The sequence below is a fragment of the Sorex fumeus genome, unplaced genomic scaffold (assembly GCF_029834395.1).
Source record: "Sorex fumeus unplaced genomic scaffold, SorFum_2.1 ptg000002l, whole genome shotgun sequence".
NCBI lineage: Eukaryota > Metazoa > Chordata > Mammalia > Eulipotyphla > Soricidae > Sorex > Sorex fumeus.
The window spans coordinates 48267377-48285390 of NW_026606059.1; the positions used below are offsets into that span (position 1 = coordinate 48267377).

An 18014-nucleotide genomic window follows, 5' to 3' on the forward strand; every position below is an offset into this window, starting at 1 on the left:
GGCAAAATCAGAACAAAATACATTATCTTGGACACTAAGATGTTTCCACTCACCTTTCCGTGAGGACTTGATATTTGCATGTCAGATTAAAACATTGCTTGTTTTAGGTATGAGGATTTGTAGTTCAACATTCATTGATGGTGAGTATAATATTACATTATAGTGTACTATCAACATCTGGTTTTCATCTGTCATCCTTTACCTACCCCCTGTTTCCTTCCCTCATGGCCACTACCATTTATGTTTACATAGAGTAAGAGTGTTTCTTTGTTCATTTGCTTTGCTTCTTCATCTTATACGTACACATGAACATATCAGTCTGTCATTCTGCATCTGAAAAATTTCACTTAGCAAAAGTGAAAGATCCTTTCATGTCCCGAATGGCAAGACTTCACCTTTTTTGTAGCTGAGTGATATTTCCTTTATGTATAAGCCTCATCTTGTCCATTTACTCTATTTTTATACTGAGCATGTTTGCTAGCAGAGACAAAGGAAGAAAAAAAAGGATGCCTACAAAATTCAATCCTTATCCACTGAGTGTTCTACATTGGTTCTTTTTTTTTTTTTTTTGAGGACATTGCCTTCCCATTCGGAAGATTTCATACTTAAGGAATTCTTGGGCAGAAAATTTTCTGGGCTTGTCGCTGACTCTTTTGAAATCTTGAATAATTTTCAGTACTTCACATTTCTGTAAGGAGAAATTTCCCCAGGTTCTGTATGACTCATTCTCCTTATTTCTGCTGAGCCAGTTTCCATAAAGAAGAAGCTGATATAAAGTGAATCCTTCAGATTTGGATAAGGCTCAGGCTCCTTCAACTCTTGGATGCCATTCTATACTAGTTTTCTGAATGTTCCCAAGCCATCCAATCATATATCAACAGGTATGATTAAATTCCTGGAACCTACACAGTTTTCTTTTTCATGTGAACTAAGATTTGTCTCAGCTTTAAATGGTGAATGGCTTTTAAGACACAAAGATGTGATTATGCTAGGAAAGGAAATTATAACCCTCACCCCACCCCAACCCTGCACCAAGGATTCTAAAGAAACACTGGTGGTGCAAATGAGCAGTTGTCAGAATGAGCTTTAAAAACCAAATTGAGTCTATATTTTAATTTATATTTATATCAAGCTCTATTTAGATCTATACACCTCCATCCACCCATCCAATAATAAATATTATAGTAAAATAAAACACTTCTCATATATACCAGTAAATGATTTTGTACATTCACCAAAAATATCATAGCTCAAAATTTTCAACATTCACTCACTCATTCATATACTCCATGGATATTTATTCAGCTCCTACTACATTCAAGGTGCTGCTTTGTGTTTATTTTTATATTGTCTTCACAATACCTTCTGCTAGGTAAGGAATGCCATATTCATTAAACAATTTTAGTGAGTCACACAGGAAAAATAAAAGTAAATTTTCAATCCAGATCTGTCTAATTTCAGAATCTGTGCTCACCCCACTTTTTCATGTTACTGCCACATGAATATTCATATGTATAAAATAATTGTAATTTGAAGGAAAATGTGGTAATGTTATTAAGAACAAAACCAGTAAATGCTATGTGCATGCAGAGAGGAAGAGATGACATATCGGAGGCATCACTCGAGGACATTATTGACTGAAAAAGTGGAAGCTGAATGTTTACTTTTAGAAATATACATTCCCAACAAAGGTGCAAATTCAACCAAGACACTGAGGAATCAGATAACTGTTTCCCAGTGACTAAGAAATAGCCTTTAGGGTTGGAATTCTAGTGCAGAAGGGAGAGTGATGAGAACTGAGGTTGAACTCCACATCAAGGGGTATGAATCTCTTTGAGACATGGGAACAATGTCATTAAATTTGTGTTGCAGACAGTTTATTTTGGCTGCAAAGCAAAGAGAAAAATAAGATTGGGGATGGACAACTAAAGCAGAGACTATTATACTAGTGATAGCCAGAAACTAGGAGATGGGTGCAAAATAGGAAATACACAGTATCTGGAAGACAAACAGAATGTGATGATGGGGAGTGAGGCCCAGAAGATAACCAAACATAATGCCCAGCTTTGGTCAGCTGAGTTAATTAAGGTGGAGAAGAATGGGGAAGTTGTGAAAGGAAGAGAGTGTGGGTTCATAATGTGGATACATTAGTAATGTTACCAGCAGCCAGTCACAAAGTGAAGTGTGATGATTCACTGCCTATGTATAACTCATTAATTCACAGACCCTCCATATTCTCTTCTATAAACTAACAACTTGGATATCTACTGCATGTGATTTTATGAGGACTAAATAAAAAAAAAGTCAGAGAAAAACTTAAGATGGTGCCTGATACAGAGAAAGTGCTCAATAAAAACACATTAAAGGTCATGCATAGTTATAAAACTTGATGAATACTCTAGGGGTGTTGCTGCTCTAGTTGGTGAAAGATAAAATTTAAAATATATTTTATTTCTATGGGTTTTGGTATATCGTCCTCTAGTCTTAAGGGACCATTTTTACCCTTTTATAAATAAATATATATAGATATCATTATTTTGGGTGATAGAAACTCTCAAAATATGAAATAAACATATCAAAGAAAATTAATTAATGAAGAAACTAGAAATATATTAAGACTGATGCAATGGAGAATTTAAGAAAGCATTTGTATATAGTTTGTCATATGAATTTGGAAATGAATTTTCTATTTGATACCCTACAGCACATGGGCTGGAACGATAGCACAGAGGTAGGGCATTTGCAAGTGGCTGGCCCGGTTGACCCGAATTCAATTCCTCCGCCCCTCTCAGAGAGCCCGGCAAGCTACCAAGAGTATCTCGCCCACATGGCAAAGAGTGGCAAGCTACCCATGATGTATTCGATATGACAAACACAGTAACAACAAGTCTCACAATGGAGACATTACTGGGCCCGTTCAAGCAAATCGATGAACAACGGGAGAACAGACAGACAGACAGACCCTACAGCAGAAACTTCTTCCCATCTATTGAACAGAGATCATTTGCAAACCTTTATTAGACAAACTGGCATTGTTTGCATTTTTCTTAGTCAAGATTTTTCATATTACTATTTCCAGCACCAAAGTTTCCAGCCCAGAACCATATCACCACCCAAAAAAGACCTAAAAAGCCAATGGTACCATTTAAAACTTTAAGTTCCGCTACTATTCTTTGGTTTGTTTGCTTTTTTTTTGTGTTACATCTAGCAATTCTCAGGGATACCCTGGTTCTGTGCTCAGGGATCACTCTTCTGTCAGGTGTTCAGGGGACCATACTCAGAGCCAGGTTGGCATTATACATGTCAAACATCTTAACCCCTGCCCTTTCTCTCTGGCCCCAACTTCTTTACTATTCTTTGGGGAATATTGTATATTTATGGAGAGTATATGTTTTTTGAATCAAATAAAAACTAGTTGTATTACTAGCAGCTAGCCCTTATTCTTTCATAATTGTAAAATCACATAGTCAGTAAAACAAATAAAGGTGAAACCCTATGTAACTAGATAATACCCACTGAATCAGCTATACTACATGCAGAACTGCACCAGGCAAGCACAATGTTTTTTCTGCTATTTATTGATTTTAAATCATTTTTCATCATAGTGACTAGTGATTCTTTGCTGGAAGATTATTAATCTCCTAATCAAGTCCATAGAAAGTGAACTCAGAGGGAAAGATTTTATTCCTTCTTATATATTATTTTATTCTTGGTTTCTATTAGCAGGGTCTATCATAAAGTCGCTGTGCAACATATTTTAATAATAAAAATATACATAGCCTTAATATTGCTTATTCCATGACAGGAAATTTTCAGTGTTTTATATATAAACCATCTAATTTAGTCTTCAAGTAACCTTATGGTGACACATACCTTTGCATATGTACACAGTCACACACATGCAAAAACACACACATATAATCCCCACAAGCACAAGCAAACACATATATCCATGTGTGCACATACATATGCAATATTCATGCATACACAAAGCACGTATGCCCAGTTGTGCACATGTGCCTGCTCATATATGCGTGCACACACATACACGCCGCACACACACACACACACTGCTTTTTTTGTGGTACAAAATTATTCTCCATTTTCCCATCAGCCTTTTGCTTAATGCAGAGTCAGCCCTTATTCTCTTATAGTGGAAATGCCACCATCCAAAATATTTGGGTAAAATGTTTGGGGTCCCAGTTGAATACTTCCTCCTTTATGAATCCATCTCTGATTTTCTTCAGGAACTGGATAACTATCTTTTCTTCATCTATCTCTTGAACTCCCATAGTAGATTAATCAAGCAATTGTGAAGCAACGCTGGGTTTATCTGTCTGCTTGAGAGTGACCTGAGCTCAGGGATGAGGCTGTATTTACGTAGCATAGTATCTAACAAATAAGATACTTGCTAGAAGCTTGTTAATTTTAATGGTCTGAAATTACCTCTTCTAGGGTGTCCTCGGCCTCTTCTCAAAGAGGGGACTGTCACAGCCTCCCCCCTTCCCCTGGATATTCAGAAGCTCAAACCCTGCCTGATGGAACTGTGCCGCTATTTTCAGCAATGCCTCTGCATGAAACACAAGGGGAGCACTAGAATGGAGGCCATGAGGTAACTATGGTGAATTACTACTTTTTTATTGCAAAGTATTTGCATGTTTTTTATTTTGCAAGGCTTATATTCAGGATTCAGGTGGGGTGGATCTTGTATCCACAGACTGGTGACAGGATTCATTAAGGAATGAACTCTTCAATAGGCCCTCTATGTGTCCTTATATTCTTGAAAGCCAACTTGGTACTTCATTCAATTCTGGATTCCCAGAAGCAAGAGCAAGGTCTACAGTGAGTGCAACCGAATGAAATTGAGTTGGGTTGAACTGAGTGATATCTCATCTAGGGTAATTAGTAAAAGGAGTTGGAATGGATCCTGAACCCAGATGTCCTTAATATGGTGAGATTTTCTAGAAGACAATAATCAAAGATGTGTCAATTTAAGTTCCATTTCTTTCATAAATCGCTAATAATCATTTTCTTGCAAAATGAGAAGGTTGTGAAAAGAAAATTAGAGGGAAGACCCAGTTTTCTCTTAATTAAGTCTAGACATAGACATTTTCCTGACCTGAATGCTCACATGCTTTCTTTTCTTCTAAAATTTAATATAGTCTATAAATCAGAGCCAACCAACACTGATGAGTACTTTTGCTCCAGTGGTCTCAGATCTTCAATTTGTTGTTGTCAAAGTCAACAAATGATCATTCAGCTTTTCATATATCCACTATCTACTGGTTCTAAGCCTCAAATCTGGGTTTTCAGTTTTTTATCATTACTCCTTTGGGGAATTGGTTTCATATTCCTCAATAGTGTGATGCTCCCTCAACTCAGAGAAGGAAAGAACTAAAACCAGCAAGGAAGGCATTAGCAAAGAAGGAAGTACATATCTCCATGACAGAGTATGATTCTGAGGAAAGGAAAATGTTTCACAGTACTTTCTTGCAGAATCAGTAAACATTCAGACCTCTGATTAATTTACTTATGAATTCTTTACTTAAACAAATGTTGAGCTTCAGTTATGTATTGGCTATGCTGAGCTAATTTCAGAGTTAGGTAGAATAAGGGCTAGAGCGATAGCACAGTGGTAGGGCGTTTGCCTTGCACGCAGTCAACATGGCCGACCCGAGTTCGATTCCTCCGCCCCTCTTGGAGAGCCCGGCAAGCTACCGAGAGTATCTCGCCCACACGGCAGAGCCTGGCAAGCTCCCCGTGATATATTTGATATGCCAAACACAGTAACAACAAAATCTCCAATGGAGATGTTACTGGGCCCGCTCGAGCAAATCGATGAACAACGGGAAGGCCTTTACCTTTTTACCTAGGTAGAATAAATGGTCACACATGCAAATTAAAAATATAATGTGACAGAACTAATTTATGCATGCAGGCAAACTCTTATAGTCTTATAGATTTGGAAGGAAAACGACATTTAAAAATCTACATTTCAAATATTGCCTGGGAAAATCAATATCAAGGAAGAAGTCTCCAGAAAAAAAAGTGTTTCAAGTTTAAATTTAGAGAAATTAGACATTGTAATTATGACCTTACCCTTCTTTTCCTTGCATTTTAACTTAATACTAAAATTTTTGTAATTACATTTTAAAATTGAATATAGAAAAATTTGAAGATAAGGTGTGTAGCAGATTGAAAATCTGGTATTACTAACAGATTTGTTGACTACGACAGCCCTGTTATTAAAACAAACATGAGGGAATGGGACTGTAGAGATAATATAGCTAGTAAGAAACTTGCATTGCATATGGCAATCCATATGGTTCCCCAAGCCCTCCAGGAGTGATCCCTGAGTGCAGAGCCAGTAGTATGACCTGAGGCCCACTGGGTGTGGCCCCCAAACAAAAAAATAAAAGAGAAGCACAAAGAAGAGGATTTAGTAGAAAACTTGGTCATGTAAAGAGTTAAATACAAAATAGATTGACAAGTACTTTATCAAACCCTGAGTACCAGGTCCTCTGAGACCCCAGGGGAAATTACCAGTAAGGTTTAATGGAGGAAAAAGACGTTTTTCAGGTAGAAAATGGGAGAGATACCACAAGGCAAAATTCTGCGATGCAGAATGTGACCTAAAACACTTTAAGACCTCTGAGGTGTGGGGCTGGAGTGATAATACAGCAGGTCAGGCATTTGCCTTGCATGCAGTTGACCTGGGTTTGATCCTCAGCATCCCATATGGTCTCTCCAGCACTGCCAGGAGTAATTCCTGTAGTGCAGAGCCAGGAGTAATCCCTGAGCATCACTGGGTGTGACCCAAAAATAAGAAAAACCTCTGAGGTGTTTATTATAGCGGTGAAAAAAGCAGTTTTCTATGCAAGAAAACTGATTTTTCTACCACCCAGTTACCTCTTGTAAATGAGTGTTGACTTTTCCCACAGGGTTTTAGCTGTTCACTGATCTTTCCATTCCCTCCTTATTCTGAATAAATAGAATCCCCAGATTAGTTTGATATCCTTGGTGAATGAAAAATTTTTGAAAAGTGTTCTTGTTAGGAAAAGTCACATTGTCAAGCTATTTGAGGAGCATTTGGATTAGGTCATAGAAATATTCCTAAACAGTGGACAAGTAATGTCCTACTATGGAAAGTGAGGCTGAAACTAAATAGAATGAGCTTTAACTTTAGGTTCTTCCTTTTGCAAGCTATATGGACTTGCTAATAAAAAAAATTCTTTGAACTTCAGTTTGTTTATCTGTGAAGTGGATATAATTCTGCCTAAATTACTGGCCACATGTTACTCAATCCCAGGACCAACAAAGAAGGGTGACATCCTTCTTGCCTTACTACTATAATGTGAAAGTGAATTGAAAGGAAAGGGAATATTTTATCTAATTATTCCTGCATGATGATGCCTATAAAACCACCTTCAGTAGTTTCTGGTACATGTACAGTAGTGGATGTTGGTGCAATGATTTCTCATCCATTCTCACAGCTAAATATGACTCCCACCGTCACCATCTTTGACAACAAAATCTTTAGTGGCTATGTCATTGGCTAATCAAACTTAACATCATCCTTTTTTTGGTGTGGTTTGAGATTCACTTGGAGAGTATATTCCACAGCAGACACTGCCTTGCTGGTTCATTACTCCACTCCTCTCTCAGACCGACTCCCTGCTCTTTCTCTAGAAGGCACTGAAGCTGATAGGTCCATTCTTCCACCTATCCCAGAAAACCTTGCCAGCCAGCTTCCTGCTAGACTATCCGATGGAAGATATTGGCAGGAGATTATTTAGAAGTCAAGGATGGAACCAGGGGCTTTCTCCTTTTCTTCTTACTTTGAACAGTATTTCCCCTGATATTTTCTCTTACATTTATGTATTTACGGGTTTTCTAGCTGTGTTCAGGAGTTACTGGAGCCACAGCAGTGGCTAACTAGGTCAGCAATTCAGTGCTCGAGCTCAAGAATGTGGTGCTGCTTAGTTTTTTCAGCGCTGGGGATCACCTAAATATGCCAGTAGTGCTCAGCACCCTCCAGAGTTATACCCTAGTTTGTGGTTTGGAGACTTCTAAGACTGAATCTCCAGAATACTCAGTACCATGTGGTACTGAGAGTTGAATCCAGGACTCACCCCATACAAAACATGCTCATAAGCCCCTGAACTATCTCTCTGGCCACTGTAATTCCAAATTTTTAATGTCCTTTAGTAATACCTGGGTTCTTGTTTTCATAACTGTGTCCTGACTCATTTTGGCATAATTGCTAATTGAGATGACTGTGTTCTGGCATGGAGTGGATCACGTGGTCACTGAATCACCTGGATCAATCCTTTCACCAGAAAGCAGTGTGTTCTTGGGGAAATCAGGTCCTCTCTGGGTTACAGTTTTTTCTATTTTTACAGTGTCCTAAATATTCGGGGTTGTGGAACAGAGATCTCAATATTTATCTCCACTTGGAGCAGTTAAAGCACCCAGAATTTTCCAGAATCATTGAATGATGAGAATAGAAGAGAAATCAGAGAATGTTTAGCAAGTCTCCTTATGTATGCAATGTGGGCTTGAAAGGAAAGTAAATTCCCAGAGTCCCAACAGAACCTGTGACATTCACACTGAACACTGTATTTTTCATGGCGGTCCTTTGAAGCTGTCCCTGAAGCCAATAGTCAACAACAGACTAATGTTTTATGTAGTTGGTGCTCCACTGCCAACTATAACAAAATTGAGCTCTCACTGGTTCCTACACACACACAATTAATAAATGTGTATACCACCATTTGTTAAACCCCTATTATAATCCTCACACTGAATCATCGTCACAATAACCTAAGGTTCTATTTCTATATTGTGTTTACATATGAAAACAAAAAAAACCATGATTAAGTTGCCAACCTGAACTCATACAGCTTACAAAAAAATTATTTTAGAACTAAAAAATAAGTTCTCCTGTTTCCAAAGCCTCAGTTGTTTCCTACTCATCCTCACCTTTTAGCTCCCTCCATCATATAACGATAAAGGTAGGTATCTTTTTCTGTGAATAACTGACTATTGTGACTTTAAATCTTCTATTTGTCTTTTAATAGCCATCACAGGGTAACATGTGTTCTCAACTCTGACTTAAAACTGTAGATACTGTCTTGAATACTATTCCTGGTTCCTGAAGAATGCAACACATGTCTGTCAGAAAGTCCAAAGGTTGTCCCACTCCCGCAGTAAGTATATATGGCTTTCCCACGCTGGGAGTTAGAAATTGGTTCATCTTAGGACAGGGATCTAGAACTCTGAATGATTTTGCTTCCTTATCAAGAGGACTATAGGTACACTTTTATAATTATGCAATTATAATTCAGGGGTGTATCATGAAATTATAACTAATTCCAAAAAGTACATAATATGTCTATCTATACTTTACTTAAAAGTTTAATATCTAAGACGAGATCTAGGAGGGGAAAGGCTGGATTCAGCCTGACCTAGCACAGTTGCTTACAATACAATCACCAGCAAGTATCTATACTTTCTGAGTCCCTATTTTAAAAAACCCTAAAAAACAATTAAATCACAGACAAATTTATATAAATACTCAAATTCCTGGGCTGGAGTGATAGCACAGTGGGTAGGGTGATTGCCTTGCATGCAGCCGACCTGGGTTCAATTTCTCCATCCCTCTTGGAGAACCTGGCAAGCTACCGAGAGTATCCCACCCACACAGCAGAGCTTGGCAAGCTCCTTGTGGCATGTTCGATATGTCAAAAACAGTAACAAGTCTCACAATAAAGACGCTACTGGTGCCTGCTTAAGCAAATTGATGAGCAACAGGAGGACAGTACTACAGAACAGTGCTACAGTGCTACACAAATTCTTCACAAAGCAAATTATTTTCAGCTTATTGAAGAAAAAGAAGGCAAGAGGGTCCAGAAGAGAGTGTGTTTTTCCCTCTTTGCTTGACCCCATTTGTTATTTTATACCAGATATCTTTCTTTTTCTCCCACTCCTGTAGACAACAGTGGTTGATCCAGTTTGTCTCATGCCAAAACTTACAGTTTGCTCAATTTTATTGTACTACCTACTTAGTCTATTTGGCCAAGGCACTCTGGCCTTCTGCAAATCATGGAATTATTATGAACTCTGTATAAATGCCTTTATAGTGTAGTCCAAAATTAAGTTTGTACTTATTTGGCCCAGTCTTGGCAATGTTTTACATTTATACAACAGGTTAACCACCATCTTTTCTTGTGGCTCCTAAGGGGCATTGTACAGACTTCATGAAAATATTTCTTATAAATAGCTTTTTATTGTTTTCTATTATTTATAACTTTCAAAACACGTCATCTCAAAGTATCTGTGTTTTCCCCCTCAATTTATTATTCAATAGCTCTACAAAGTCTTTCTGCACATCCTTTTCTTTCTCACGACCTACTCTGTTGTTTTTCCTTTGCCTCTATGCTTCTCCTCTCAAAAACAGCTTTGCTATTTCTTACAAAAATATATTACACACTTTTGTCTTCTCTTTTTATCGTTGATTCCATATCACAAAGGATAAATATTTGGAGTGGTGTCACAGAGAGTTCAGTCATCAAAAATAGAAATTCCTCTAAATTGTAATGGGTTGAGCAAGTTAAATAGAAAATCTTACAAACTACCTATAATTGAACATAACAATATCTGTCACTGTCCTCCCGTTGTTCATCGATTTGCTCAAGTGGGCCGAGTAACGTCTCCATTTTTTGGGACTTCTTGTAACTGTGTTTGGCATATTGAATACGTCACAGGTAGCTTGCCAGACTTTGCGGTGTGGGTGAGATACTCTTGGTCGCTTGCCAGGCTCTCAGAGAGGGGTGGAGGAATCAAACTAAGGTCAGTCATGTTGACCGCTTGCAAGGCAAATGCTCTACCGCTGTGCTATCGCTCCAGCCATAACAATATAATGTAATTAAATATCTGCACTAATCATATTTGCATTATTGAGCAACATATTGCGAGTTTAGAGTAGTTTTAATTCTCATTGACCCTGATAACTCCTTATCCAGTGCATTGCCACAAATTGCCATCTGGAATCCACTGACCCAATGATAAGTCATTAGTCAGTTTATGTCTCTAAAATGTTTCCTCGGGCTGGAGCAATAGTACAGTGGGTAAGGTGTTTGCATGCGGCCGACCCGGGTTTGATTCCCAGCACTCCATATGGTCCCCTGAGCACTGCCAGGAGTAATTCCTGAGTGCAAAACCAGGAGTAACTCTTGTGCATCACTGGGTGTGACCCAAAAGCAAAAAAAAAATTAAATTAACATTAAAAAAATTTTCCCCCTGCTAAAAGATAAAAAGAGACATATAAAAATATTAAGTTTATTTAGGCGAAATTTCATTTGAATAGGGCAGTGACATCATTCAATCTAGCAGATATAAAGAAACTGAGAAACTGTACAAAATGACATTTGTAGCAGACAGGAGTTAGAACAAGAAAGTTATACTAGATCAAAAGCCAAGTGACTACTGATTATTTCATAACAACTTTACTGAACTGCACTGCACTGTCTTCCTGTTGTTCACCGATTTGCTTGAGAGGGCCCAGTAATGTCTCCATCGTGAGACTTGTTGTTACTGTGTCTGGCATATCAAATACATTCCAGGTCGCTTGCCAGGCTTTGCCATGTGGAAGAGATACTCTAGGTAGCTTGCTGGAGGGCGGAGGAATTGAACCCGGCTAGGCTGAGCTGGTTGTGCACAAGGCAAATGCCCTAACGCTGTGCTATCACTCTAGCCTCCAAGGGAATAACAAAGGTTTCTTAGGTAGATGACCTAAGTAGTGCTGATCAGGTGACCACTTTAAGTATAGCAGAAATAATAATAAAGTTTTAGTTTAGTGATTACTCCATATAGGGCCTGTTTTCATAACATTTCTTGGTTCCTTCAGTTTTCTTTCCTTTCTTTTTCAGCCTTAAAACAAAAGTGCCTTGAGAATATCTGCAAATCTGTTTGAGGCCCTGTTATGAAATGGTACCCTAACAAAAAGTAGGGTGACATCACTCTGATTCTTGGTCCAAGTATGCTGCATTTTCAGAATTCACCAGAATATGGCTAGATCATCAATAGACTGAAAGCAATTATGTTTGGAAACGTCATTTCTTGCTCTCCTGTGAATCTGTGTCAGTACTGAACATAGAAGACCAAATGACAGAGGTTACTATAATGTCACAGAACTGATAGCTGTGTTTGTGAAAGTGCTGTCGTATCTGAAGCATTTATGAGATGAGAGGATGTGAAGGGGTTCACTAACATGAAAAGCCCAGTATAGGCACTAAAACCTTGTCAGTCCCTGAAAGATTTAAACTTGGAACTTTAGGGAGACAACAAACTGAACCCATAACCAAAAGAAAGTCACATCCAATTTCTCTACATAGATTATCCAACCATAGCGATGGATAACTTCTGAGCATTGCTGGGTGTGGCCTAAACTTCCCCCTAAATCTATGCAAACTTTAAGCTCATAAATACCTGCTGTTATGGTTTTGGGGCAAATGCATAGAAACCTCTAATTTGCCAAGTTGACCAGGAATACTCTGACACTGGAGTTTCTACTAATTTGTGCTTCTGTAACCACCATTGTTCATAGTCAAAGAGAAGGACTGTTGTTGCTCCTAGCTGATGAAGGCAACTAACACATATGATGTTATTAAAAAGGATATTCTTGAGATTTTAAATACACAGTGTGCATCTGTCTATTTAATACAAGTCAAGATAAATTGGTGGAGAAGGGAAGAAGAGAGGGGAGGATGAAAGGGTGGGGGGAGAGAAATAGAGAGATACCAGGAAGGAGAAGAGAAAGGGGACAAAGACAAGAGTGGGAGATAATGTTTGGGGGAAGGACTTTGTGTTTATATTTCTAGTCCCATCGTTCACTTCCATGAGCTGGTGTGTGCATGTGACTTACTTTTGTGTTGTGGGTCTGTGTGTGTTAGGGAACCTAGTGTTATCATAATATAACCTGTAATTTTAAACTTTCACACAATCCCTCCTTTCCCCCGATTATGCCTAAGTTCTCAGGAAACATTACCTCTTCCTATTCTAACAACATAGAAGGAAAAGTCCAAAGTTCCAGGGATAATATAAACCAGTGTTTCTCAGTCCGGGAGATATGAACCCCCTCTAGGGACATGAGATAATGCCTAGAATTTTGTTTATTGCAGTAATGGAGAGGGGGCGGCTATTTGGCCCTGCTGCTTGAAGAAGTAGCTGCTGATAAATACCCTGTAATGCATAGGACATTCCTCACAATGAAAAGCTATTTTTTAGGTGTGCAAGCAGAACAACCTAATGCATGACCCCTAACAATGATTGCGACTAAATGTGCTAGGACCACAGCCAAGAGTGTGAGTGACTCCCAGCTATTACAACAAGATCATCAACAAAAACTACAAAGAAGAAGGCAAATGGTGGAGGGGGGGGGAAACATTTAGCCCCAAATATCTATAGTAGTAAGGTTGAGATATCCAGCTGTAGACTTTGAGAAGAAAATTAATCTTATTTTAGTAACCATGATAGGACCAGAAATATACTTCAGAGGTTTTTCTGGGTGCCTTAGCATTAAGCAGGAGTTGTGCTCTGGAGATTTGCAAAAGGGGAACTTTTACCACCTGGACCACACAATCACACATCCCTGTTCACTCAGTAATTTTAATACTAGAGAAAAAAGATGGGTTTCATTCCTATACACATATGAGATGCTGAACCACAAGCAATGATCTGTAAACAAAATCGTCCAGGCATCAGATGTATTTAAGAAGCCTCTACCCTGAATTCTGTAGAGGTTCAGATCTCCCCAGATGCCATCATTTGACAAGATGTGTCACATGGTAATAAATAAGTAAACCCACAGACTAAGCTGAAAACCAACCGCAGTCACACTCCACATTAGATTAGGAAAATGTCTCAATCTCATGATATTATTTGTCTCATCTGTAAAATGAAGTCATGCTCCATCCTGCATTCTGGCAAGAGCAGCCATGAAGAAAGGCACAAAATCCTATGAAATCCTTTGTGGTACCTCACAGGCTTCAATAAATGTTAATTCTGCTGGCTAAAATATGCACAGGCGGGGCTGGAGCGATAGCACAGTGGGTAGGGCATTTGCCTGGCACGTGGCTGACCCGGGTTTGATTCCCAGCATCCCATATGGCCCCCCAAGCACCGCCAGGAATAATTCCTGAGTGCAGAGCCAGGAGTAACCCTTGTGTATCGCCGGGTGTGATCCAAAAATCAAAATAATAATAATAATAATAATAATGCACAAGAAACAAATCATCAGGGGCAAATAAAGTAAAGTAAAACTATAAGGATATGAGGAGCCTCTGCTGCCATACCACACCCTTAACTGGGCTCACTCACAGTCCAGGTATTATCCTCTATGTGTGTATGTAGGAGCCATGGTGGAACAGTGATAGGCTCCAGGTCTCCTTGCTGATGAGTCTGCTGGCCTGGTACCAGGGTCTAGGATATCTGATATTCAAGCAAGGCTACCTCACAGCTTGGGTGGAAGCCCATAAAGCAAAGAGGTATCAGATTCCAAGACCTGAGGACAGATACCTATAAGAAGGGTACTCTAGAAATTCCCTTGCTAAAGAACTAATTGGACCAGACAAAGCCAGTCCTTTTTCCCTTGTGGGAGCCCCCTTCCCCCGCTTTCATCAGTCTTTCATCCCCAGAGCAACTCCCACTCTCCACCCCATGACCTGAGACATAATTCCTGGGCCTCTGAGTATCTGAGGTGACTTGGTGGTCATGGAATAGAGAAGTCATTGTTCTCTAATTAAAGCCTGGGTCGCTTTTGAAGCTCAAGGTAGAGCCTCTTCATATGGGGTCTTCCCCTCATCAAACCATAGCATGAGGCTGCCTCCTCCCCTTCAGAGGCAGACCCCCACCCCCAACAGCCTTTGTAAAAGACTGAACTTTTGAGGAGAGGGGGAGGAAGAACATGTGACCAAGGGTCTCTCCCCAGGGTATAAAAACACATTCTCCATCTCGTTCAAAGCCGAGCTGCATCCATCCACCTGCTTTGAAGTGGGACCACCACGGTAGGTGCTCCTTTTCCTGATGGTGGGGAGCCAGCAGGAGGGAGTGTATTGGGAAGAAGGGAAAATGGTTATGAGGGAATGGATAAAGAGAAGAATGGGAGAGAATGAGCACAGGAAACAGGGACAAAGGAAAAGGTGGATATATGGAGGGAGATAGGGATAAAGGAAGAGAAGGAGAGAAAAGGAGGATGCTTTCAAGAGGGGAGTCCAAGACCCAGACACAATTTGAGGACATAGCTAGAAGCCAAAAGTAATCTGAGCTCTTGTATGAAGGGATGCTATGATAGAGAAACAACACTAGGTAAATTTGCCTGGGGAAAAATTCACCTCCAGTATCCATGAGGGTCCTGCAGCCCTGGGGGCAAGGTGTCACTAATTCTCCCTGTTATTACATAGAATATCAAAGAAGTACATTTCTAGCTGGCATGGAAATATAATAATTATTATTTTGGGATAGCCTTCTCGAGCACTAAGTACCTGCCAGTCATGATGCTCACCTTTTCAAGCCTTATCCCATTGAATTCTCATGACACTCAATGAGGAATCACCATTATTTCACTGACCAGAGTTACACTCAACTTTAGTGCTTAGCTCAAGAAGTGAAAGACTACACCCAATCCAAATTCTTCCCAAGGCAGAGTGGTAGAGAAACCTAGATATAATTCCTACATTGAGTAGAATTGGTAGTCAGCATAGTCCTGATGAAGCCAGACTCCAAAGAGAAGTCAGAGCACCGTTCCTCCAGGGCCTCTCGAGGCTTCCAAGCCCGAGGCTTTCCTGGGAAAATTAGGAAAGGGCGGTAACTCCTTCAGGTTGTAGCAGCTCCACACCCAAGGTCACCTGGCATGACCAATAGGATGCTGCCTCTGTCTCAGCCTTATACTATTCCCCCTGATCCCTGATGTTCATGTTCAGAGATTTGGGTCTCCCTCACCATTTCTCAGGCCTGAACATATGCTGCCACTCACTGGGCAACACTGGATTTCCTTTTTCTTGGTTCTTAACTGGTGATAGTCAACTGCCCTAACACTGGCATCCTAGTAAGGGATTAACCATTCCCAAGAGCCTCCCCCCAAAAGTTTGAGCCCAAATAACCATCATTATATAGTTGCTGTGTTGCTTGCTTTGGATATAATGATCTACATGGCAGTTTAGTGTAAGACACATGGAACAAAGACCTAAGATGAACCAGCTGGTCTCACTGTTTCCTGCAGGATTGCCTGAGGTTGCCATGATGACCACTAATGGTGTCTTGTTTTGTTTTGTTTTTTCCTTCAACTATTTATTTTTTATTTTTTCCATATATTCCCATTTTATTAGTTATTTTAATTATGAATGGGTATTGAAGTTTATCACATGCTTTCACTACAATTATTATTTTTTTAATTTTTATTAATTTTATTAGTGATGTCTTTTAACAAAGGCAGCCTTGGCAATTCCTGGACCTTTGTGACCCACAGAGTTTCACTTGAAAAGTGAGCCCTGTGTTAGTAAAAGTCAGTAATAGAGACTGACTTTTAAAAGTCAGTAATAAAAAAGTTAGTAATAGAGACCTCGGAAATGCCTTTGGTGCTTCCTTAAGTTTCCAGGGCATGCCATGTCTATCTGGAGATTACATAGGAGATCTGGAGATCACTCTTCACTTCCTGTCTCGATCTAAGTCCTTGACAATGAGCTGTTTAGAACCTCCAAAGAACAGCAGGTTCATGGAGTACTCTACTAGCACTGTAGCACTGTTCTCCCATTGTTCATCGATTTGCTTGAACAAGTACCAGTAATGTCTCCATTGTGAGATTTGTTGTTACTGTTTTTGGCATATCTAATACACCATGGGGAGCTTGCCAGACTCTGCTGTGTGGGCAGGATACTCTCGGTAGCTTGCTAGGCTCTCCGAGAGGGGCAGAGGAATCAAACGCGGGTCGGCTGCGTGCAAGGCAAAGATCCAAGGACTATTAGAGTACTCTAATAGCAATAGCACAGCCTGCTATGCTGCCTGCTGTGCTATTGCTATTAGAGTACTCTAATAGTCCAACGTATTTTCTTTTGGGGGGGAACCTTCCACCAATCCACAGGTATAACACTGAATATGTTTTGGCCCCATCTTACCACCTCAGTAAAAAATGTTTGCCGAATATATAACATGTACACACTCACAGGGGTGCCACTGTGCCATTGGGAACACCACAATGACACTGGATTGCATTTTAATATGTCCTAAAAAATACTGAAACAGAATAAACCACCCATCTAATGGTTTTTAGTGTATTATATTTCCAGTTAGCTAAAAGTTTTCTAAATCTCTCTGTAATTTATTTTTTTCTTCTTCCCAACTTGATTTACTGCTTCAATATAGTTGGTGCCTTTAAAGCTAAGGATTTCAGGATCAGAGCACTGGACTAACCATATCCTTCCTTGCTTCTTCTGGCGTTGGCCCCTAAACTATCTCTTTTCAGCTCATAGGATTGCAAAGTATTCAACTTGCTAAAAAGCCAAAAAGGGAGAAAAAAATGGAGCCACAGCAGGAAAAGCATTGGTTACTAACTGGCAGCACCATCAAGCCATTGTCAAACATAGTTATATGTTAAGTATGTTGGTACAAAGGGAATGCTGGTGTGTTACAAAGTATGTGTTATTTAAAATGCAATTAACTAGAGTAAACAGATTGGAGTTGTTAAATTGCCTCTCTTCTAGTCTGCCAGAAAGTATTTGGTGGGTTTGCCTCACTTTACATTCTTGGAGTCTTACAATATTTATGGTCATTTATCAGATATCTAACACCAAATCAATGACTATAAAATAAATGAATGCATAAATGATACCCAAAAAAATGTCCTCAAGAATCTTAGTTTCTGCCTTAAGATGCATAAAAGAGTTTCAAAGACACATTCTCCTTAATGCCATAATGTTAATTAGTGACAGAAACCTTTTCAGGGCTTTGTCTTTTACCAC

At 39.4% G+C, this 18014-nt stretch overlaps 1 protein-coding gene across 1 annotated transcript in view; it reads left to right on the plus strand.

The window, feature by feature from the left end:
• Positions 1-11974, plus strand: part of HHLA1 (HHLA1 neighbor of OC90) — a 36427-nt gene extending 24453 nt beyond the window's left edge. Inside the window, exons 12-14 of the mRNA XM_056131536.1 lie at positions 4456-4612; positions 9127-9209; positions 11931-11974. Of these exons, the coding sequence (XP_055987511.1) occupies positions 4456-4612; positions 9127-9209; positions 11931-11974 (284 nt within the window). The remainder of the gene's footprint in view (positions 1-4455; positions 4613-9126; positions 9210-11930) is intronic.
• Positions 11975-18014: the final 6040 nt, after the last annotated feature.